A 23,373-nucleotide genomic window follows, 5' to 3' on the forward strand; every position below is an offset into this window, starting at 1 on the left:
TTTTCTCTGTCTGCAATTCCTGTTCCCAGCCACGGACACTGCTCAAGGCCTGCCTCAGCTTTCAGGCCAAGCTTGAATTTTATTTTCTTTCAGAAGAAATTGTAAAGCACGCATGGTTCATGAGAATGCAGACTTCGGGTCAGCGTCGACCTGTTCTGGAATCAAGCTGGGTGAACTGCAGACAAGTTTCTTAATCGTTCTAAACCTCAGTTTCCTGGTCTGTAATCCCCAGACGTGTAACAACAAATCCAGAGGGCGCAATAATGAGAGATAATGCACATGAAGCGCTTAGCCACCTGCTCCACAAATGTCAGCAGCTATTATGCCCTCGTCCCACTTTCTCCACGCCTCAAATGCAGTTCCAAATTCCATGGAACTAGAATGACTGAGAAGCCAGGCTGTCCATCCTCAGTGTCCCAGAGGGAAGGAACCATGCTTCCCCCAAAAGAACCTAGACTACTACTCAATAAACGTCATGTGGATTGAATGCAGTAACTACGTCAATCCTCAAGCTTACGATTATTTACTATTTCAAGTAGAAGATGAAACATCCCAAACAACGGACTCCAGGTGACCGGACGATCATGGCAAGGTGTGGGATGACACTGAAGTTCCAGTGAAGGAACCTATTCTGCGGCGGGAACCCTCCACTCCAATGATCATGAAAACAAGAACAACCATAAACAACCAACATGTACTGAGGATTTACTATGTCCCAAACACTACTTGTGAGTGCTTTATCCGTAAGAACTCAGTTAATCCATGGAATCAGCAACTCCACAGCAAAAGGGCAACTCTCAAGAGAGTTTACAGAGAAGGAAACGGAGCAGAGAAGGAAATGGAGCAGAGAAGGAAACGGAGCAGGGTGACCAACTGTCTCAGTGTGCCTGGGTCTGAGATGCTTCCTGCGATGCAAGACTAAGAAAGCTAAAACCAGAAAAATCCCAGGCACACTGGGCTGAGTGTGCCCGAACACTGAAGCACACAGACATTAAGTTAATGCCCTGGGTTAAGGAGTGGCCACACCAGGATTATGAATACAAGACCCCCATCACCTCTCTGTCTAGAGCTGGCCATATGAACTTAGGCACATCATTTACCATCTCTGGGCCTCAGCTGTTTTCAACTTCAAAATCAAGGGGTCAAACTAAATCAGGGATGGCAAATAAATGGGCTCCCTTGCCCATGGCAAAGCTAACTGATTAGGCCACTCCTCCCAATCTACCCAACTTGGGCTTCAGAATCTTTCTCAACCCAACACACTGCGCACTCCAACCCATTTGTAGGAGTAGATGCTTAGCATGATCTCTGAAGCTGGCAGCTTTACCTTCATAGTTTGTCGGCGCTAAACTAGCTTCCTGAAATCCTTCTGGTCTCTTAGGAGTTGGGAGACTAGCATCCAAGGACAGAGAACAGACAGATGGCAGCAATACTGACAATGGAAGGGACAGTCCCCAGAGCCTAGGCACTCCCTCAGTCCGTTCCTGTGTTACATACCCCTCCAAGCACAGTATGGTGAATGAGAGCAGGGACTCTACAGAAACTGGGCTCAGAATCCTGGATTACCATTTACTAGCTGTGTGACTTTGGGCAAGTTACTTAACCTCTCTGTTTCTTGATTCCCTCGACTACAAAGTGAGGATTGTAATAGTAACTACCTCAGAGGCTCATTATAAGGATTCAATAAGTTAATATGGGTAAAATGCTTAGCACATAGTAAGTGCTCTATGCATTAATATTAGAATCCTCAAAAGCACGCTCTGGGGTGGATATTATTTAACAGACGAGAAACTGAGGTTAAGAGAAATTAAGTTGCCAAAAGTCACACAGCAGCTAGTTAACTGAAGCAGCAAAGCTGGATTCAAATACTGATTCCAAAGCTTTTGCTTTGCCACACTGCCACTCAGTAAAAACTCAAATACTTATTAAAAGAATCAATGTTGAAATAAAAGTGATTCTTGACTATCTGTAGGGACTTGCCAACCTGAGGCCACTGTCCTCCCACCTTCAGTACCTGCCTATTCCCTATGGGCACTGCTTTCCTAGAGGGCTCTGGAGTATTGCCTACTTTGACACCACACCCATTCACACCATCAGCAGGCAGACAGGTGATGCCAACAGACGGGGAGCATCTGCTGAGTCTCCAGCTTCTGAGAAACAGGGGAGAGAATCTTTCAGATTCTGATTATTGGTCTTCCCGTTATCAGTAAAGTGAATTTTGTTATTTTATAGATCTGCATCTTTCAGAGAATTGAGCAAACACAGATTAGGGAAAATGGGTAAAGGGATTAAGTATCTACGTACCTATGCTGTATCTTATCGGTCTCAGTCCCCTAGGGATCCTCCTAAACATACATATCTTTGGTCTTAATAATCATAGTTATTCACAAAAATATCTACTCCGGTAAACACTAAAATTCCTAAAGCTAATATATTTCTCACCATGTTATTATGTCCAAAGAGAGTAAGCTGGTGCCCATGTTTCTAATGCATTCCATCTACTGTTTCCTTTTTAAAAGCAGGAAAGGTGCTCAGCTTTACCCAAGATGGATTTGGGAAGTCTCTAACACTAGTGAGAGAGACCGGAAATTGCTTTCATTCCTGCCTCTCTCCAAAGACTGCAAACCCTGGGTTCGGTTGTTATGCACCTTGCTGGCTGGCGCTGAGCTGGCAGTCTAAAGCGGGTGACATTGAACTGGTGTCCACCGACGTCCACAGAGCAGTCAGCCAGATGCATGATGTCCTGCTCTCCATCTACATTTTTAGAAATCAGTTCAATGGCTCTCACCCCTCCCGCCTTAGAGATGACCAGAAAGGCAGGCAGGAAGAAAGTAAACTGGGGGAGGGAAAAAAAAGACACGTTTTCCTCCAAAGGCTCTCATGTTGCTTACTAGATAAAGTCGGCTCCATCAAGACAGTGCACTCTTTACATTCTAAATGGTTCCTTGGTTTTAGAACTGTGGCATTCCTGCCCGTGCTGTTTCAGAGGAAAGCAGCCTCTTGGCTAGCAACCGGGACTCTCTCTGCTGCATTACCAAGGGAGTTACCCAGCAGGGGGAGGGTCCTGGCAAATAATAGTGTTTTTACCTCTAAAATGTGCTCTCTGACTCTGTAAGAGGCGAGAGCAGATAAAAACAAACTCCCAGGGAAGGGCTGGAGAAAGGTGGAAATGCTGAATGCAATTTTAACAAAGGGGAATGGGAACACACTGCACGGTGCAGTGGTTAGGAACCCTGGCTTGGAATCTGAAAGATTTGGGACTCTGCAACTCAGCGTGTGACCTTGGAGAAATTACTGAACCATCTCCTGTGACTAAAGGAATCTGTTTCCTCCTCTGAAAACCGGTAGTAACAACAGTTTTCTCCCCAGGGTTGTTATGAGGCTTGCATGAGACAAGTGAAGGGCACAGCACCTAGGGCTGGCACTCTTATTATTCACCAGTCTGCCTATCTCTGCACATCATTTTACAACAATGTTATTGGACAACATTTACCAAGCACTTACTACAACCAGGCACAGTGCTGAGCTCTGGGTTTCATGGGAGAATTAAGTAAGTCTTAGAATGACTATGTTAACAAATATATCAACAATATAACATAAACAAATTATAGTAATAAATATATTGGGAGTATTAGTACTCGGATCATTACAAGGATAATGAGAGAACACCTGCCATGAAGGGTTTAGTACAGTGCCTGACATACATAAAGAACTCACGCGAAGTTGGATATTAACTAGAAGAACAAGTCCCATTTGCCTCGGCGACAAGCAGGAGGGTGACAGGGTTAACATGCAGGGTTTTCCCCTCCCCCATTTCGCCACGTCCTATGCTACCAGCTCTCATATCCCTGGCCAGCTCCTAGCCTCCACCAGGAACTTGGCTCTTCCAAACAACTATGGAAGGACCCAGCAGCTCAAGAGCTTGAAGGTTAAGGTGATGAAAATACAGAAAACTGGTCAGGCTAACCATTACCCTAGTGAGTAGCAGCAACCGGAAGGAAGCCTGCTTGGTCCGTGCTCTTTCCTAATCTAGATGATGGCCACGTGGACACGTTCACTTTGAGGAAACTCATTTTCTACAATTAAGATTTGAACACTCTTCTGTACAAATGTTATGTTACAATAAAAAAAAAAAAAGTTAAAAATAGTGACTGCCCTTCTCCAACATCCAAAGCACAGAGCAGCCCTTCTCGATGGGCATGCCACACTCAGGTTGTGAGCAAGCCAGGTCAATCACCTGTGGCAGTGAGCAGCCTCCTCAGCTTACCCACCAGGGAGCTGTAGAATTACCAGCATTTTTTTTTTTTTTTTTTTTGGTAAAATTGGAAAGTAGTGCTCTAGAGTACCAAATGACAACATCCTCCTCAATCACACGAGTCTACCTTAAGGTTTTTCCTATCTAAGGTCAATTTTATTGACTCAGTTTTTAATGAGATTGTTTTATCTTCTCCAACAAGAGTATACCACATTTATGGGTCAACACTTCTAGACTGCTCTTTACAAAACTGAGAGCCTGTCTTTGATATCATTCCATAGCTTACTCTTCATAACAAGCAAATATCTAGTAACAAGCAAACATCCCTCCCTCTTTCCTTTCCCCACAGTCACTGGGGGGGGCAGGGGGAACACCTAAAATAAATTTCAATCATTTATCAAGTCAATGGATATAACACAGACTACATGCTGGTTTTCTCTTTGAAAGTTTATTGTTATTAAAAAAAAAAAAAAAACCTATACTTGTTACATTTTACATTCACCTCTCAGAACATTTAATGATACCAGTTAATGATGATATATAAAAAGCCCACCAGCTGCTTGAAATGGCTGCAAATTTTTTACCAGGTACTGGTATTAAATTGGTTTGAACTCTTTGGAAAAATTGGTGTAACATTAAGTACCAAGATTTCAAATTCCCAGATTAGAAACAAGATTTTTAAGTCAGGAGGAAATTTAGTAAAAATTCAAAGCTAAAAGGAAATGTTAATAGAAAAACAAAAATACTGTAAAAATAGGATTCCCCCCACCCCCAAGTTAGGTTAAAAAAAAAAAAAAAAGCAACCAACCCAACCCCACCCCCAATATTTCTCTTAGAAAAGTCACCCAATCCTGAACACAGGGTCTCACACACAAATACAATTAGCTTGATTTGTAGATCAGCTTCTGGGATCTTATACTAGCCCCAGTTTGGAGTTTTAAAAAAAAATTAAGTTAGGTAGTTACAGATCCATAAATACTGATATCCAAACGAATGAAAACATCCTGGCTTTGGTATGGCTACAGAAATCTGGAAATTGTTCAAGAGGACACTGGCTTTGGAAGAGAGGGAGTGAGAGGGTAGGGAAGGCAACACAAAGCCCCCAAGTGGAGGTAAAATAAATACTGGGACACATCCATAGCAAACACTGTGTATAAGACTGAGGCAGGTGCCTCAAACAAAAAACACATACAGGTTCTTGATCAGAATAACCCAAGTGCAAGTTCTTGATCAGATTAACACATGTACAGGTTCTTCCTAAGAGTTGTCTAGACCAACCTTTTTCCAAGTATTATCTGCAAGAAACGGTCTGAATTTGGGAATGCACGTGGTACCCTATGGTCTGGTGAGAGAGAAAGACCTTCTGGAATAAGAATGGCCACCCGGGCTAAAAGCCAGCCCCTTGTTAGTCCAGGAATATCAAAATCTGTTTGTCCACCACAAAAGTACCTCCAACTCCTAACAAGGGGCCTCAGCTACCCCTGGTCACCACAGGGGCTGCTAGAGGGACTGAACTGCTGGCTTTTCATCTCTGGGGTGATAAAATAAAAAACTCTTCTGGGACTAGGAGTGTAATTTACTGTGCTGTGTCTCAAGTCTATTCCCTACCTGCCCCATTCCCACAGTCACGATTAAGGATTGTGAGGATCCTAAGGAGAAGGCAGGGATGTGGTCAAGGCCAGAGCACGGCCTCATCACCCTAAAATTTACAGAAGAGAAGAAGCCAAAGTGCCCATTCTCTGGTCTTCAGATGAACAGTTACTTCACAAAAGCACAAAGGTGCCACCAGAGAAGGCAAGGAAAAAAAAAAAAAAGGCGACTTGTTGCTTTGATGCTGAAATCCACAGTAGTTATCAACACAAGGCTTTCCAAAAAAAAAAAAAAAAACGTTGGTGTACTGCTAGGACGCCAAGTAAGACAATCATTCAGAAAAACCCACTCTGATGACCACATACACTATAACTAAATTTCCATCACAGGGCACTAACGGAGAACAGACTGCTATTATGGGACGTCACACACACCACGGGGACAATTCCAGCAAGAGAGGCCCTCTCGTAGAGCAAAAGCTGCCAGGAAGAAACAAGAGAGGAAGGCCCTGTTTACTGTGGACTTGGTTCACCCCGGGAATCATCATGATGGGGGCTGCGGGCAGAGAAGAAGCACAGAACACCCACCCAGGCAACTCTAAATAAACAAGCATCATTTACCCTATTATCTAAAGGAGACTCCAACACCAGGGGAAAAAAAAAGAAAAAAAATGAGTTATAAATTAAAACAAAAATCTGTACAAGTCTTGACTCTGAGTCAGTAAGGTTTGGTCTCTGTTGAAGCCAGGACTTAACAAGAAGGTGATTCACTTGTTATCACGGCCCCCCAACTTGCTTTGGGGTATATGCATCAGGACACGACACAAAGAGAATCACCTGAGACCGAGGGCATGACGTACAAAGATTTCCTCAGATGCGTAAGGTGTACTGATTTCCCACAGAGAGGCTAACAGTTGCTGTAACCCCAAATCCTTTACGTATCCTACAGTGGCAGCTTAGAAACCAGAAAAACCCATCTGCCAGCAAATCCCCTCTCCAAGGCTAGAAATGAGGGGCAGGCGGCAGGGAGTGCGGGGAAGGCCATTTCCTCAGGATTCCTTCGGTGAGTGGCAGCCACGGCAGAGCTCCTTTGTCTTCAGCGAGGGCCAGACCTCCTGGGAGGCTGGGGCGACGACAAGGCTCCACAGGCTCGAGACACAGTCCGTGTGCAGTAACAGCCTCAGCGACAAGAGTGCGCAAGTGGAGTCATAAGTGAGAGTCTACAGATCACTGATGACTGCCCGGTCAGTCTCCCCTCCCCACCCACAACAGATAACCCAGATAATCAGCCTGCGCCAGGTACCACTTCATCTCCTTAGGAGCAGGGAACAGAAATGAATTAGAAATAAAAACTTCTGAAATGACCCCTTGTTCCAGCTTGAGCTAGAACAAATATGTCTAAATAAACCACTTGCATTAAATAACATTTAAAATGCGGTACCTTCAGCACATTGTGGAGCATGAGATGTCCCCTCCCCCAACCCATTTACTTCAGTGCACGTAGCCACCCAGGCAAATTTTTCTGTTGCTCAGCCAGTGGAATGGATGGCATATGCCAGATGTTACACAAGGCATTTATTTCTCAGAGAAGGCTGAGAGCCAGGAGAATTAATCTCCTTCTGCTAGGACCTCTGCCCCAAGCTTCTGGAGAAACAGTGAATTGGGCTCGACAAGGGAAAGAGCTATGTGATCCACTAATCAGATTCAAAACATGAAAATGCAATGTAGAGTGTATCCCTTCCTGGTAGAAAGACCTAAAGACAATTTAAAAAAAAAAATGTCCCTTAAACTCAAAGGAGGCTTAAAAAAAAAAAAAAAAGACAACGTACAAGCAAAAAAAAAAAAAAAAAAAAAACCAAAGAAATGAGTAAATCGAACTCGCAACACTCCCCAAAGCAAGAGTTCATGGTGACGGCTGGCCGGAAGAGGTCGAGGCAGGAAGGAGCAACGCAAAGACCGAAGTGGCTGCCACCACAGCGCCTCGCAGAATCCACAACAGTGCTCCCCAGTTTCCAAGGCCAAGGAGCAATTCCCGGGTTAAAAACTTTCTATTTGGAAGAAAACAAAACCAAAAACCACTCCAGAAAAAAGGTCAAGGGAAGAAGAACACTGTAGAAAGTCAAGCCGCTGACCTCCGGCGGATCACAAAGAGCCCGCGCTGAAGCTGGCCCAAGTAGATCCTCATCTTGGTGCTGTCACTTGTCTTCCTCACCCAGATCTGCAGGGGAGAAGGAAAGGGAACAAGATGAGAGCGGCTACAGCGAATACTGAGGAACAAATCTTCCAGAGCATCAAAACATCTGCATGAATGAGGTGTGGGTGGACAACTGGCAACCTCCTCCTGTCAGGCTGTGGAGGCCTCCCCACAGGAAACCTCTAGCGTAGAGCAGGCATCAGCCCCGGACCTCTTTTCTCCTTCCTTCTCCCTCTCGCACACCTCTGATTAAGAAAATGGAAAGCACAGTAATCTCAGGTTCTATTTTTGCCTTGATCTTACGGACCTTTTTTTTTTATTTGGTTTGATTACAACATTATCAACATTCAAAATACATATATTCATGAATATAAACTTTCAATCAAATTTGGAAATATTTTCCTTGCCCCAAGGGACTTCCATATCATAGTCTTTCACTGCTCTGGTTTCCTGGCAATTAAGGCTAATGGTCATGGCAGAAAAAGAAGGAAAAAATAACAAGGAAAAAAAAAAGGCCCATGAGTGAGCTAAGGCCCAATTACGATCATGAGAAGGCTAAATTAGCTTAAGACAGCCCTTCCCTCCTGAGCATATCCTTTTCCCACAGATGGTATCAGATAGCTGACATTTTACAGGGCAGATGCACTCTTGCATAGAATGGAGAATCAACTCTGGCAGCAGGGGGACTGCAAAAGCAGACGAGGGCACTCAGTAAGTGTCATCTCTGTGGCCAGGACTGGGAAGAAAGCCACCTCCTCAGTCACCTGATACACCTGAGCTTTTTCATCTTCAGAACAACCCTATGAAGTACTATCCTCAACCCATTTTATAGAAGAGAAAGGCTGAGTCAATTTGTCTGATGTGAATCCTGGTGCCTGCTCTCAAAACCCCTGGCTTGCTCTTGTCCACTAACCCGGCCCTGGCTCTTCTTACCCGTTCTTCATCCATTTAATTAATGTGCAATCAGATGGGGCCAAAAGCAGGATTCTTTTAAGTTCTGCGTCTCACCCACATATGCAAGTAGGAGTCTACAGACCTATCTTCTCCCTCCCCCATTCAGTTTTCAGGTTTTAAAAGTGTTTGTTCTCAGTCTCAATTCCTTTAATGTGATTGTTTAGCAACAGAGAGACTTTAAAGTCAAATACACTAGTTTAAAATTAAAGACCTCACATGAAGCTGAGCCTCTAAGGACCTTGCAGAAGCAATTTTTTTTTTTTAATAGAACTTTTTTTTTTTCTTAAGATTTTATTTACTTGACAGAGAGAGACAAACCAAGAGCAGGAACACAAGCAGGGGGAGTGGGAGAGGGAGAAGCAGGCTTCCCACGGAGCAGGGAGCCTGATGCGGGACTCGATCCCAGGACCGTGGGATCATGACCTGAGCTGAAGGCAGATGCTTAACACTGAGCCACCCAGGGCCCCTGGAGAAGCACTTTAAACTGAAAAATGACTCTAAGAATAGCTGAAGTGGGGAGTCACCAACAGCCTCAGACTCACCCAACAAATGTGCCTGGAGTCAGGTTGTGCCAAGACCAACTAGCTCCAGTGTCACTTAGGATTTGACCTGAAAAACCAGCTAAAATCCTTCCAAGAAGTGAGAAATGTTTTCCCATCACCAGAGTTGCATGCCTCTGATGCACTGAGGCTTCTCCCCTCCAGGTGAATGTCTCAGTGTCACCGTTCTCTTGTCAGACCTCCTTGACACTCTATTATGTCAAAGGATGACAATCTTCAACAGAGAGAAAAAATGTAACTTGCATTTCTATTTTTCCTGAAAAATCTTAAGGTGTCACCAAGGAGGATGAGGCACTGCTTGTGAAGTTGGGTTTGGGTCCTAGGAGACCACACGGCCAGACACGAGGGCTCTGCTGTGAAGTCACAACACCTCTTGCTGGAAAACAGCAGGTCTCTCCAACAGACCCCTGTTCTGGTTCTGACTTGGCTTGGGGTGACTCACAGACCCCAAGTCCAGAGAGAAAGGACATTCATTTATCTGGAAGGCTCTCCCTAACTTCTGAGTAAACAATCATTTTGCAAACTAGTCACATTTGAGGGCATTTTCAATTCAGGAAGCTAGGAGAATGGAAGAGGCTTAAGTTATTTCATAATCCAGTTTCATTAGATTTACTGTGCACTGGCACGAATAAGTTACAGAGGGTAAACACATAAAAATCAATTTCTTTGCAGACATTTGTGGACTGATAAAAGATCAAGCCAATCGAGCTATTAAAGTTTTAAACTTCTTTAAAATTACTAACAATACAAGTTACACATTGCTGACATCCCCCCCTAATGAAGGGCCCGTCGGAGAAGTCACTCGCCAGTCATCCTATCCTGGAGCCTAACCCTCCGAGCTGCCTTTAGAACCAGTCGCTATCCTACAGGAGAGACTCAAGGAAACCAGTACCTGAGGGCCAGAGCCTGGCAGCTCACTGCTGAGAGGCACAACAGGACGAGTCACATTGTAAAGACAGCAGGCAAGGAGTAGTGTGTGGCTCAGATCCGGCCAGCATCCATTTACTGAGCACTTACTGCGTGCCAGACCCTGGGCCAGGTGCCTCATTAAATCCTCACAGCACAAAACAAATCTCTCAGTACAGACGAAAGCTCTAGAGAAATAACAAAGATGGAGTATGCTCCACAAGCAAGTTCCATGGTCGGTACACAGGTACCTTACAAAGCAGCAGGATTTGAACACACAGGTATCACGCAGACTTGCCTTCTGCTCTTTCCTGTAGTCTCCCTCAGTCATTCCCAACTGAACTGCTGTATGTGGAGTTCACCACCACCACCAGGAATATACAAATCCACATTAAGTTGTTAGTCAAGACAAGTAAGGGATATTTTGTCTCCGTGCAATTTCTGCCGGGAAGTGCTGACTGAGATCCTAACCCGCACAGGACACACGGTTCCACGGTACGTTCATGGTGGCACCTGCACTGCAGGTTTGTCACACTTCGCTCCCCTGGGGGGGGAGGGAGTTCGGCCCCTACCTCATTGGCTCCGACAGAGCTGATCACACAGCTCAGCTTCTGGTTGTCCTTCGACTCCAGGTAGATGGCCTGGCTCTTGTGGTACCTGCCAAAAAACAAGACCCAAGTTTATGTACGCCTTTAGCCACTGCATCAAGGTAAGACCGACATGCTGAAAAAAGCCACACATATTTACTGTTTATAACTCGGTGAGTCTGGGGTAAGTATATACACCCATGAGATCATCACCACCACGAACACATCCATCTGCTCCCAAAGTCTCCTCCTGCCCTCTTCATCAGAATTATTTGTTGTTGTTGTTTTTTCTTTTGTAGGAAGAACACTTCGCAGAAGGGCTATGCTCTTAACAAATTTTAAGTCAATAATACAGTATTGTTAAAGGCACCAGTTTTTAAAAAGAAAGGAAAAAGGGGAAGAAAGGAAAACACCACAACAAAGAATATAATTGAAGGAGTCTTAATTTACATTTGATGAAGAGTTTGGATTTCAAGTTTAATTTGAAGGCCTCCACCCTTCGATTAGATCAGATGACCTCCTAATCTTCTCCTAATCTAAAACTTATATTCCTTGGTCCTTCTGCAGAGGGAAAAGGGAGGTGCGGGAAAGACTGGGAAGCGAACTCCATGCTTACTTTTTATTTGGACTATATACCCCAACTCAATCAAAAAGTAAATTATAATTTTTCAAAATAAAACCTGTTCCCACTTTCCATGCATCCCAAAACACTGAAGAAGCTTGGGTGGACAAAATAAATAGCAGGGTTTGAACAACCAATCTATTATTTATTTTCAATACGTCCAAATTAAGTCATCCACAAGACGGCAGGCCAATTTCAACTCTTTCTTTGGTTACTCATTCAGCAAATACTCATTAATCACTTACTGTGCAGCACTGAGGATGCTGGAAGTCGGAGGTGGACAGTGAACAGGACCACAAGGTCCCTGCGATCACACAGCTTCAAATACAGCGGCCGTGAAGAATACTGACTAATCACACCTGGCAAGCACTAACCAGGCGAGGTTCGGAGTGTCAGGGTGTGCACCCTGGGGGGTCTGATTTGACCTGGTCAGTCGGGAGAGCTGCCTTACATGGAGCAGACCAGACACTCCATTTCGGCCCCAGTAGCCATCCTCTCGGCCTGTAGCACAGGACCACCTTCAACTTCTCCAAGTTCAGAGGTAAGGCCGAGGATGAAAGTGAGGAAGCCAGGGCCAAAGCCCAAATGAGACAAGAGCAGCTCCACAGGATGAAGGAGCAGCTGCTGGGCTACAAGAGCTGGAAACACGAGCCAAGCTGCTGCTGGAAGCCCTGGCCGGGGCCAGCCCCAGTCAGGCAAGAACATAACCTCCGCTTCATTCTGGCTACACAGATCTGGCTAAAGCAGACGCACTAACTCCCGCAAATTCTACCAAAATGCATCTCCCAGCAAAGTACTGCATGTTATCATTATTTCGGGGGGGGGGGGGCAGGCAGACTGTTTTGCTGATATAATAAATAATCTACTGCCAGGATATCACAGTAAAGAGATGTACTTCACTCCCACAATAAGCTTTTTCAATCTAGGTTCTAAGCACTCTTTAACCTGCTACTTAGGAGCTGAAAACTCAGGTTTCCAACTCACTTTACTTCCTGAAAACACTGTTAAAAGAAATTGAATCATAAATGCAATTAGAACAGCGTGATTGGTTTAGACTCAGCTTTAAAGCTGCTTTTGGCCAGAGATCAGTTGGTAAACTGGGTCAGGGGACCTTCATTATGCTAAATATGTAATATCACAAGGTCTGAAGTATACAGTGCATGAGGAAAGGCTGAATTAGTTCACAGCGTGACTCAAAAATTCCAGTTGCCCTCCCACATCTAAGCCAACTCTCCTATGTAAATAATAACATCTTGAGTGATGGTTAGAGTAAAATTACAGAGCAGGAGAACATTCGAAGTTATTCTATGGAGACTGTGAGTTATTAAATAATGAGATAAAGACACAAAGCATGCACCTAGCCTCAAGTCATTCTGATACTATTTCCTAAATACTTTAATAAAGAAAGGTCACAGTGTGGTGAAGGAGTATGTTACTAGTGTAGAAACATGCTCAATATACTGCTAAGTGGAGGGGGGAAATCTATGTCCATTACATTCCGGTGCTTGTAAAAAAACATGTTATATGTGTATCATACACACACAGAAAAAACTGGGTAAAGTTATGTAGTTAAGATGTATAATAAAACGTGTATTACAACTTTATAGAAATATGAAATGTAAATTAAGAACGGTATTCTTTTCATTGCCTGGCTTTCTTTTTTCTGAAATAAGCAGGTTATTACTCATATTAAAAATTAAGTAAGTCACGGTTCTGGAAAATACCTAAATAACAAAGATGGGTAAAAACAAAACTTGATGTTAAAATTAACATCTTAATGTCTTCAAGGACAATAGCTAACTCTGGGAGACTAGTCAAACAATTCTCATGAGATGTGCTGCATTTTCCTTCAGATGTGTGCAGAACCCAAACCCCAACACCTATGACTGGCTTGAAATGAATACCGGAAGTAACAGTAAGATCTGGTCTATTACCACCCCACCTCCCCCGGAGGTGGTCTGGCCACCTCCCAAATCTGCCTGCTTTGTGGTAACCAAATGGTGGTGGCTTGATTGTCCACCATTGGTCCCTATCTGCTCCACAACAGAGCTGGCCTGCGTGCTTCCCAAAACAACCCATTTCCAAGCCAACGGAATCTCAGATCCTCCTGAACCAGATTCTCATACACCACACAACAGTCTTGGGAAACTGTTATCCCTGGATATCAAATCTATTCAACTCTCTGAATTCTCTGGAAAAAAAAAAAAAAATCCTCAGAAATTAGCATTCATATTTTCAAGATAAAACTAATAAGTATAGGACAACCTTAACATACAAATTTACTTTTTAATTTCTAAATACTAATAAAAGAGGGGGAGAGAATTCAAAATAAATATAGACATAAAAACTTTTAAAAAGCAACAACAGAACTGAAAATGTACATTATCATTTTTTGCCAATTAACCCATTTTATAAGCTGCAACTCATCTCAGGAAAAAAATACTTTAAATAGCCTCAGAGAACAAGCCCCAAAAGTCAAACTGACTTTATTAACTTTATTACTAATGGAACTCCTGACCTGGGAATCCCAATAAATGAGCTCTTAGAGCTCTGCTTCTACTATTAAACCCAATGAACTAGAATCAACAGTACTATTATGGAAGAAGGCAATTTCTTCAGAAGGTGGGTCAAAAAGGAGGGGGTAGAATTAATTTAATTTTGTATCCTACTGGGAATCCTGATATTAACGTTTCATTCCCCCCCCCCCCCCGAAAAAAAACTGAATACCATGTTACAGCTCTGGAACCTCAAGGAGTCCCAATGCCAGTTGTAAATATTCACCATCTTAACAGTCTTTGTCAGTCGAAGGCTGGGGGGCGGGGAGGACTTCATTCCTGATTCACATTAGCAGCCCGAGAAAGTGAGGAGAGATAAACCAGTCTGCTGGCACCATCAGTTAGTTATTTTAAAATATCAGCTACTTTCATGGTACTTTTAAGAAGGGTCATTAGTCCAAATCAAAATGTGAGGAAAACTTACAGCAGGACATAAAATGCCTTAAAACCACTACCAGACCAAGGCAAAGTGAAGATGCTGTCTTTCAAAACGAAATGTAGCTTGCTAAGTGTTCATGCCAAGATGGGAAGCCTGAATCACACTCATTTTTCTTAAGTCATTTAAAACTCAATGAAACACATTTTGCCAGAAGTACCGTTGCACCCAAATATTCCATACCACTGGGAAGAGCATGAAGTGGTTCACTTGCCCTCTCAGCCACAGGCCGTGACTGGCTAAAAAGAAGGAAGAATGAAAGCCTCCCAACTGACAGGACACAAAAGCTAAACCTCAAGTTGAGCCTGGTGAGAGATGAGGGCAGCTATGCACTGGTCAGAACGTGGGCCAGGACCCCCATGAACACCTTCCAAATGTGGCAAGGAAAGGAGAGAAACACCTTCCCATAAAGGTGTCATCAACTCTGACTGCCAAGGCTAAAAGGAAAAACACAATACAGATGAAAACAACAGTCTCCATATTCAACAACATGCAACTTGAAATTCACTGAAAAAGGAAAATGCTCCCAGAGACCTTCTTTTCAAAATTTCTGCAGCCCCTATGAAAAAGACAGCGAAATTCACTCAAAATGCTCAGGAGGTCTAGCAGAGCAAAAGTGACCACTCTATTTACGTTACGAAACACCAGGCCCCGTGGATCCCTTCTTTGGAAAAACAAGAATTTTCTCTTATTGCATTTTCACCCTCAAGGCAAGTCTCATAAAGTCTAAAAATTAAGCCTCAGAAAGAAGATCTGAACCAACACAATTACAAAATGAACATCATTTGAAATATCACACAGCTTTAAGACTCACAGATCCGTAAAAATGTTAGTGATAAATCTCATCGTTTTTGAAGACGGCTCTTATGTGTGGGCTTGATCTTTAAAGGTTATTTGGTTTTCATTATTAGAAACATTTTTCATCTTATTCTGCCCCTCAGTGAGTTGAGCTGTTAGGGCCTGCCACCTAGTGGCGATATGCTCTGAGAAGCAATGTCAAGATACACTAACTGGCCTTTTTGAAGAAAACAAATAGTCAAATGAGAGGGGCAGAAGTCACTAAGATCAGTCTCATAGGCAGAGGGGGCCTTCACCATCGACTGAGTAATTAACTCACTGTAACCTAATATTTTGGTGGAATGGACTTATCTTGGGCATGACTAGATTTCTAAGCATTTCTGCCAACTTCAGAAGGATAATAGTTTAAGGTAATCAACTAACAATCTTGGGGTTTTTCTTCTTTAACAAAGCTCAAACAATTCAAAATAACTATTACTTGGGCGCCTGGGTGGCTCAGCTGGTTAAGTGACTGCCTTCGGCTCAGGTCATGATCCTGGAGTCCCGGGATCGAGTCCCACATCGGGCCCCCTGCTCGGTGGGGAGTCTGCTTCTCCCTCTAACCCTACCCCCTCTTGCGCGCTCTCTCTCTCTCTCTCTCTCTCAAATAAATAAATAAATATTACTTTACTTTTGGAACTTTGGGTTAATATACTGAAACTCAAAACATCATTAAAAATGACAGCCATCATAAATGATAATTAGAGAGAGCATACAGTAACCCCACATAAACATTCTCCATACAAACAAGTGGAAATTCAGAATGCAAATGTGTCCACCAAGACTTAAACTGAGTATGCCTGCATATGGACAATGAACAAAGGAATACATCAGAATTAAAGGAGCTGTGACAAGGAGGTAGGATCTAGGTGGCTTAACACCTAGCAGAATCTGGGGCTACAGAGCAGATAGTAATGTTTGTTGAATGAATAAGTGAATGAGTTTGTAAGTTCTCTCACACTGCTTTACAATTTCCTTCCTGATGGAAACGCTGGTAGTCTGAAGATTTTAAACTGTCTTTATTCTCAAATATTTCTGGCATGTTAAAAAACTAATGTAACATATCTATATACTCCTGTGCAGCTCAGAAATAAAATTATACAAATAGCAGTTAAAAAAAAAAACCGTCTTGGGGCGCCTGGGTGGCTCAGTTGGTTAAGCAACTGCCTTCGGCTCAGGTCATGATCCTGGAGTCCCGGGATCGAGTCCCGCATCGGGCTCCCTGCTCAGCAAGGAGCCTGCTTCTCCCTCTGCCACTCCCCCCTCTCATGTACTCTCTCTCATTCTCACTCTCTCAAATAAATAAATAAATCTTTAAAAAAAAAAAAAAAAACCGTCTTTAGTATAAACTGGTAATGTTTAAGAATTCAATTCCCCCAAGTATGTTTCCTGGAACACTCATAGAGCAGGATGATGCATGCAAAAAGGGTACCCTGGGTCAAATAAGTAATACTTGATAACATCTCAGAAACTTGCAGTGCACACGAGTGTATCAGAGAACCAAAGAGCACCTAGAGCGAAGAAACCCTTTAACTAACATGGTCATCCCCCAGACTCATCTGACCACAAAATGCTTTTTTGCACAGAACACCTACTCATTCTGGTGCACAAGGGCAGAATTAAGAGAAGGCAGAGAGGGACATGAGCCCTGGCCTCAGTCTACAGGGGCAGCACCAAAGACAGAAGCCTGCAAATTCTAGTGCAATGCCAGCAGCACAGACAGAGGAGGGGGCTCCCATAGAACATGTTTTCAGGAAACACCGCCTTCAGAGATCGAATGAGCAGTATCGGTCAAATGACTCCTGACACGTTTGTTGCTGTTGTTGTTGTTTTAAAGCAAGCTTTACACCCAACATGGGGCTCGAACTCCTGACCCTGAGAGCAACAGTCGCGTGCTCCACTGACTGAGCCGGCCAGGCGCACTTTGAAATGTTATTCCACTTCAGTACGATGTAAGCTAAGCAGCGGCCGTGCTCGGGAACAACGAGATAGAGCCCCAGCCCTCTTTCATGGGTTCTTTGGAGACTCTTAACCAATAATCTGTTTTTCCGTAACATACCATCTTTTATCATAGTACAGTTTCCCGTCTTCTATCCGAGCTTCAAACCTCTGGGCTGGAGACTCTGCCGGTGCGGCAGGCAAGTGTTCAGGTGAGGACGGGGATGCTGGAGGAACCAAAGATATGTCAATGACTAAGCGTGTAACAAGCACGTGGGTCTGACAACTAACATGCTTTAACTGAAATGCTATTAAAAAGTGGTACTAATCATGATCATTAAGTCCTTAGGGGTGTAAAAATGAGAATTCAACAAAATTCAAAAAATATTTTGCCTAACTTGCTCCTCAATGCAGCCCTGTGAGGTAGGCAAGGCAAAGGATAACCTCACTGAACAGAGGAGAAACCGGGGATGCAGGCAGGCTAAGTGATTTGCCCAAGGGACCATCAGAAGCCCAGAAGGGCAGGAATTAGGAAAATCTCTTTAAAATTTTAAATCCAAAGTCATTTCTAGAACTATTTATTACTAGGTAGAGCTAGCACTACAGTGGGTTCAAAGGATCTAAATTCACACACTTCCATAACCCCCTCCCCATCACGCCTTCAGAAACACAGGACCTATCTGGGGACCATGGTGGCTCTCAGAAGGAAATTGTTTAGAGAAAAAAGAATCTTGTTTCCTTCCACGAGGCTTGGTGAGTGGACAGACACGTGAGTAATCATGGTCCTTAAAACGTAACAGTGCCTTGCCTGTCCAGAATTCTATTTTGCAGCCTAGCACGGACTCTCAAGTGCTGCTCTGGAAGGAACCACTGCGAACACCGGGCTGGTCTCTTCTGTAAGCTGGGACTGGGAGTCCCTCACCAGAGCCAGGCCACGAAGCGCCACTGGAACAGCAGTGCCCAGCGCTTCACTCCACAAAGCAAGTAATACTGAAAAATCCTTCTGGTTTCATTTCCAGAAATGGAGGTGTACTTACATCTATGCCTGATGCCTACACAGAAGGAAACCTCTACCAGCCTATCAATCAAATGTCTCTTTTACAAGAAATCAAGGAAAAAGTAAAATTAACTTTAACATAACAGAATTAAAAAAAAAAAATCAGGGGAGGGGGCACTTAAGGTTCCCTTCAGTATTCATGATGACTACTCCCAGGCAAATGATGAACGTTTTATTTTTGAAAATGGCAACAATTCCCTGCCAGGCATAAGCATGCTTTTCACACAACGTGATAAAAGAGACGGTACAACGGCAGCAACACAGTGCACTTACCTGGTCTCTTGGGTGACTTAAGCTGTAGGAAGAACAACAAGAAATCTTAGAGCAGATCATTTCAGATGCAACGTAAAGTGTCAAAGGTATCAAGCACGACTTAACAAGTAATATGTGAACGACATAAACCTAAGCTTTCAAATAAATAAAAAAGAAAAAAATCAAACTGTACCTTATTTAACGTTCTCAGATCCTCCATGATCTGTTCGTCTGTTAACAAATAGTTCAGCTGGGGTGTTGAGAGTTAAAGGAACTTGTCTGAGAAGCATGGCTTCCAAGCAAGCAGAAATCAACAAAACAGTACCAGGATTTTAGGATTTACAGCGTGACTCTGTCGGATGCTCTTTCTAGAACCACTTGCCTCTCGGAAGTTACTGATTCTACTGAATGTTGTGGTGCCCAGGTACGTAAAAGAACCCACAAATTTCTTTCAAACATCTCTAAGTCGTTCAGTAAGTCCAAGAATGAGCGCACAGGACACAGGAGGAGGAGAACTTCAATTTATGAAGTGCTTTTGTTCCAAAGATCTGAAGCCTTGCACACGTGTGTGCGCACACACACAGACGTGGGCTTATTCTTCCCACATAACTTAAACTCTCAGTTGTGAAGACAAAGGAACCTGAAGTTAAACCCTTTCTTGGTGGCAGACAACTGAATCATTTTGTATAAATGGCTACTTATCCTCTCCTCATGAGGACAGAAACAGAATTTTGCCATGTGTGCCCTCTTCCCCCTCCCATTTTTATGATTAAAGGGCTTTTTTATGTGACTGAAATCTCATTTGCTTTAATTTAACAACTTGCGTTCCACTGTTTTCGGGATAGAGATAATGGAGGTACAAAAGGCAGGTATTACTGGCCTCATTTTACAAGTAGAAAAATTAAGGCATGTGAAATCTGAGGTCGCCCTTGAATCTCCAAATGTTAAAACCATGTTGAACTTGGAGCACGAAGTGCCTTTCCAAATAACTGTTCTCTACAAATTCCTCCCACCAGAAGCAGCAGCAATCGAGGACTCAATAATAAAACGGCCATTCCCAGGGCACCTGGGTGACTCAGTCAGTTAAGCAGCTGACTCTTGGTTTGGGCTCAGGTCTGATCTCGGAGTCATGGGATCGAGCCCGACACTGCGCTCTGTGCTTAGCATGAAGCCTGCTTGGAATTCGCTCTCCCTCTCCCTCTGCCCCTCCCACTTGTGCTCGTGCTTGCACTCTCTCTCTCAAATAAATAAATCTTTTAAAAAAATTGGCTATTCCCTAGCGCAGGGATAAATACAAATGCCTGCCAATCACATACAATTTCTGTGGGACAATGGCCATGTATATTCTAGCAAACGGATAAGCAAAGGATTCAACAGTCTTAAGAAAAAAAGCAATTAAGGCTTGATGCAAATGGATATCAGGAGCGGGTTTTCTCCTCTTGTCTGGGATGGGGACAGGATCATTTGGTCGCCTCCGCAACTTTCTGGTCATGATGGGTTTCACTTCCATAGAATCTGTGGCAAGAATTGAATGGGTAAATCTATCCAATTCCCACTTGAAGTCAGTAAGAATCGCTGTACTATAAGGGTATCTGCCCCACAGGCACCCAATCAGAACTGTTTTATTGGGAACATTTGGTTCACACTTGGCCTAAGCCAGACACCCACATCAGACATTAGCGAGGGGGCTGTGGTTAGAAGACTCAGACTGGCTGGCCTAAGCGCAGGCCCCTCTCGGAAATGCAGCTCAGCCGAGCAGTCTACCTGTGGGAGCATCTCTCCAGCATCCCAAAAACTAGAACTTTCCTCCTCTTCCCTCAAATTCAGAAGCCACAGAATGGTAGGCTCTTGGGATCAGAAGGAACCTTTGGATCATCTAGGTCAACCAATTCCTGCTGTTCCCACTGAGGGAGAACTGAAGCACACTCGTGCACAAGACTCTGAGAGGCCATGGGCCTCAGTGCCAACATCTTTATAGGACATGTTCACTTACAAACTTGGACTCTTTCATTTTGTTTTATAACCTCTTATAGCTACTTGACTATCAAGAATGATCTAATGAAGGCTCATAATAAAGTCTCTTTTATTCTTCTTAACTTCTCTTTGCAGCCTGACACTGTTGCTGACTCTCCTTGCCTTAAAATCTCTCCTCCCCGAGCCACAACCGCACACATCTCTCCTCTCCTGATGTGCCTCCTTGGGCTCCTTTCTGCTGGTGACCACAGGAGTCCAGTCAGTTTTCAGCCTCTGTCCCAGTGAGTCTCCATCGCCAATGCCAGCTCCCCCAACCTTCTGAATGGCAACCTACGCCCACCAACACCATCCACTCTCAGTGACCCAAGTGACCTCACTTCGTGTCTCACCTCCGATGGCTGCCTCCTCTCCCGTGTCTCGGGGACATTACATCTTTCCCTTTTTTCCCAGCCAGAACAGAATCTGTCATTGTGACTTACCTTCCTTCCCCCCAAAATCATATTCACCAGATCATGGGCAGTTTTGCCGTTAAACCACCTCTCAACTCTATCCCCTCGTCCTATTCTCACCTCTCTCAGAGCCATCTTCCTAAGACACAAATCAGATCATCTACACATCCCCCTTCTTGTTCAATACTTTTACGGCTCACCACACTCCACAGAAAAAAAGCCAAGTCTCTTTCTGGTCTTGTCCCTCCTTCATTCACACAAACACTGTGTGAGAGCTTCTGGCTAAGTCTCTCACCCAAGGTCACCTGCCTTACTATGCCCTCAAGCCTTTACACGTTGTCCCCTCTGCCTGGCCCCCCCTCTTCTGCCCGGCATACTCCTACACAGCATCCCTTGAAAGCCAGCTCAATGCTCCCCATCCCACGATGGCTTCCACAGTCACACTATCTTCCAAGCAACCACAGCAAAGCTCTGTACAAACCTCTGCTAGCAAGACCACACTGTAGGGGACGTTTTCCCCAGAGACCCCTGAATTCCACCCCAGCACCTCACAGTAGTTCGGGCACACAGGAGGGGCTCCAGAGTCGTTTCCTGCAGAACGACTAGATGAGGTCAGGCCCGACGAGGTCGCTCACTCATGACCACGCACACCACCAGCACAGCGCACAGGACAGCCGTACAGGATTCAGGCGCAGCCCTTCCACCACAGCAACGGGCACCATCTGCGAGTATATAGTCATCATGTGGACAAAGTCAAAAGATACTTCTGCGTGTTGCTCTAAGAAGGGAAATGGGCAACACTGAATTTTTTACCCCCTATAAATGGAGAAAAAATGATGAGAACCACAGACCTGGTGAGTATTTATTTGTAAAGGTGTACGTGGAAGAGGGCGCAGAAGGAAGGAGGACAAACACACTCGCCCCTGAGAAAAAGTGAGGAGGGGAGACAGGCCGTCCTCTCTACAAGAAATCTCTCACCCTCCGCTGAGCTGACGCTCTTCTCCAGTTACTTCCTGGCCATCGGTGTGAATCCCTGCTGCAGCTGTGTGACCTAAGGCGGGCTACGTAAACACTGTCTCCACTCTCTTCATCTATAAAATGGAATTATCAGCAACACCTCCCCCACCGAATGTTGGGAGGGTTACAGGAGATGAGAAGGAGAGCCCTAAACACGGTGCCTGGCGTAGCCAGAGTTCAAGCGGTGCTAGTTTTTATTACCACATCTGCAGCCAGGAAAACACTATAGAAAAATCTTTTAGAGAAGTCAAGGTGCAAACAGCTGAATGAAGTTACATACTTGACGACAACCGAGCCAGCTGTGAGGCTTTGCAACATTCACGCCTAATTCGGAAAATAAGGTGTGAAGGGAGCTCACCCAACCCAAAGACCACTAGAGAAAGAGCACTTAGCACGGGAGCATCATGGGATGTTCTGTCCACCAAAGACAATGGCCCAGTGCGCCCTGCCCTCTGGGCTGCCAAGTCTGGGGGGTGGGGAGGGTGGGCAATACATGATGGAAGCAAGCCAAGTAAAGGCACAGCTGAGAGAATGTGGGAATAACCTAGTCTAATCATGGCCAATAAGCTCAGAAAGTCGTACCTGCGTCACTCATAGATCAGAAAATATAATCAAATTCTTCTTACGAAATAGTGAAAAATCAATCCATTTTATTAGCCTAGCCACCACAATAACCTAATCAATTTTCATCCAAAAAATAACTTCAACAGAAAGAAGGTGCTCTGAAAACGCCTCTGAAATGTACTGGCCTGTCCCCACCACCATCCAGGAGAGGAGGAGTGGGGAGAAGGCCTGGCCAGTGGTCCAGGTGGAAGATGGGACTCGTGGGGAAGACCACCATGTAAGTATCACAGCCCCAAAACTACACAGCAGATTACCTACTCCACTCACTTTGCTCCAACCTCCTGAGCTAGATTTTTCACAGAGAGAAAGGATATCTGACTACCTGGGTCTGAATCCACCCAGAAGTTCCACTTCTCACGAGAAGCAAGAGACTGGCCTTCGAGTTTATAACTTCAGGGTCCTTGGAGTTTGGCGAGAGTCCCAAGGGGCTCAATCTGCGTCCACCACAAAAATCAAACTTCCGGAAGGGACACCCAGACCTTGGAGCGTGGCACCGAGGCAGATGGCACTGAAGCAGGAAATCAGGCTGCCTCGCAGACGAGCCCAACACAACTCTGACTGAAATCA

At 44.4% G+C, this 23,373-nt stretch overlaps 1 protein-coding gene across 2 annotated transcripts in view; it reads right to left on the reverse strand.

Moving 5' to 3' along the window:
- SUDS3 (SIN3A corepressor complex component SDS3) overlaps nucleotides 1-23,373 on the reverse strand; it is a 53,691-nt gene that overhangs the window by 15,581 nt on the left and 14,737 nt on the right. The window contains exons 7-12 of one of the 2 annotated variants that reach the window (XM_078060911.1): nucleotides 20,162-20,257; nucleotides 18,936-18,997; nucleotides 18,764-18,785; nucleotides 17,555-17,660; nucleotides 11,031-11,115; nucleotides 7,977-8,062 (exon numbers count right to left, since the gene is read on the reverse strand). In XM_078060911.1, coding sequence (XP_077917037.1) covers nucleotides 7,977-8,062; nucleotides 11,031-11,115; nucleotides 17,555-17,660; nucleotides 18,764-18,785; nucleotides 18,936-18,997; nucleotides 20,162-20,257 — 457 coding nt within the window. Of the gene's footprint in view, nucleotides 1-4,684; nucleotides 8,063-11,030; nucleotides 11,116-17,554; nucleotides 17,661-18,763; nucleotides 18,786-18,935; nucleotides 18,998-20,161; nucleotides 20,258-23,373 lie in introns of those variants that run through there. The other variant, XM_036121060.2, reaches the window with a different exon arrangement.

Source organism: Halichoerus grypus, chromosome 13 (assembly GCF_964656455.1).
Source record: "Halichoerus grypus chromosome 13, mHalGry1.hap1.1, whole genome shotgun sequence".
Taxonomy (NCBI): Eukaryota; Metazoa; Chordata; class Mammalia; order Carnivora; family Phocidae; genus Halichoerus; species Halichoerus grypus.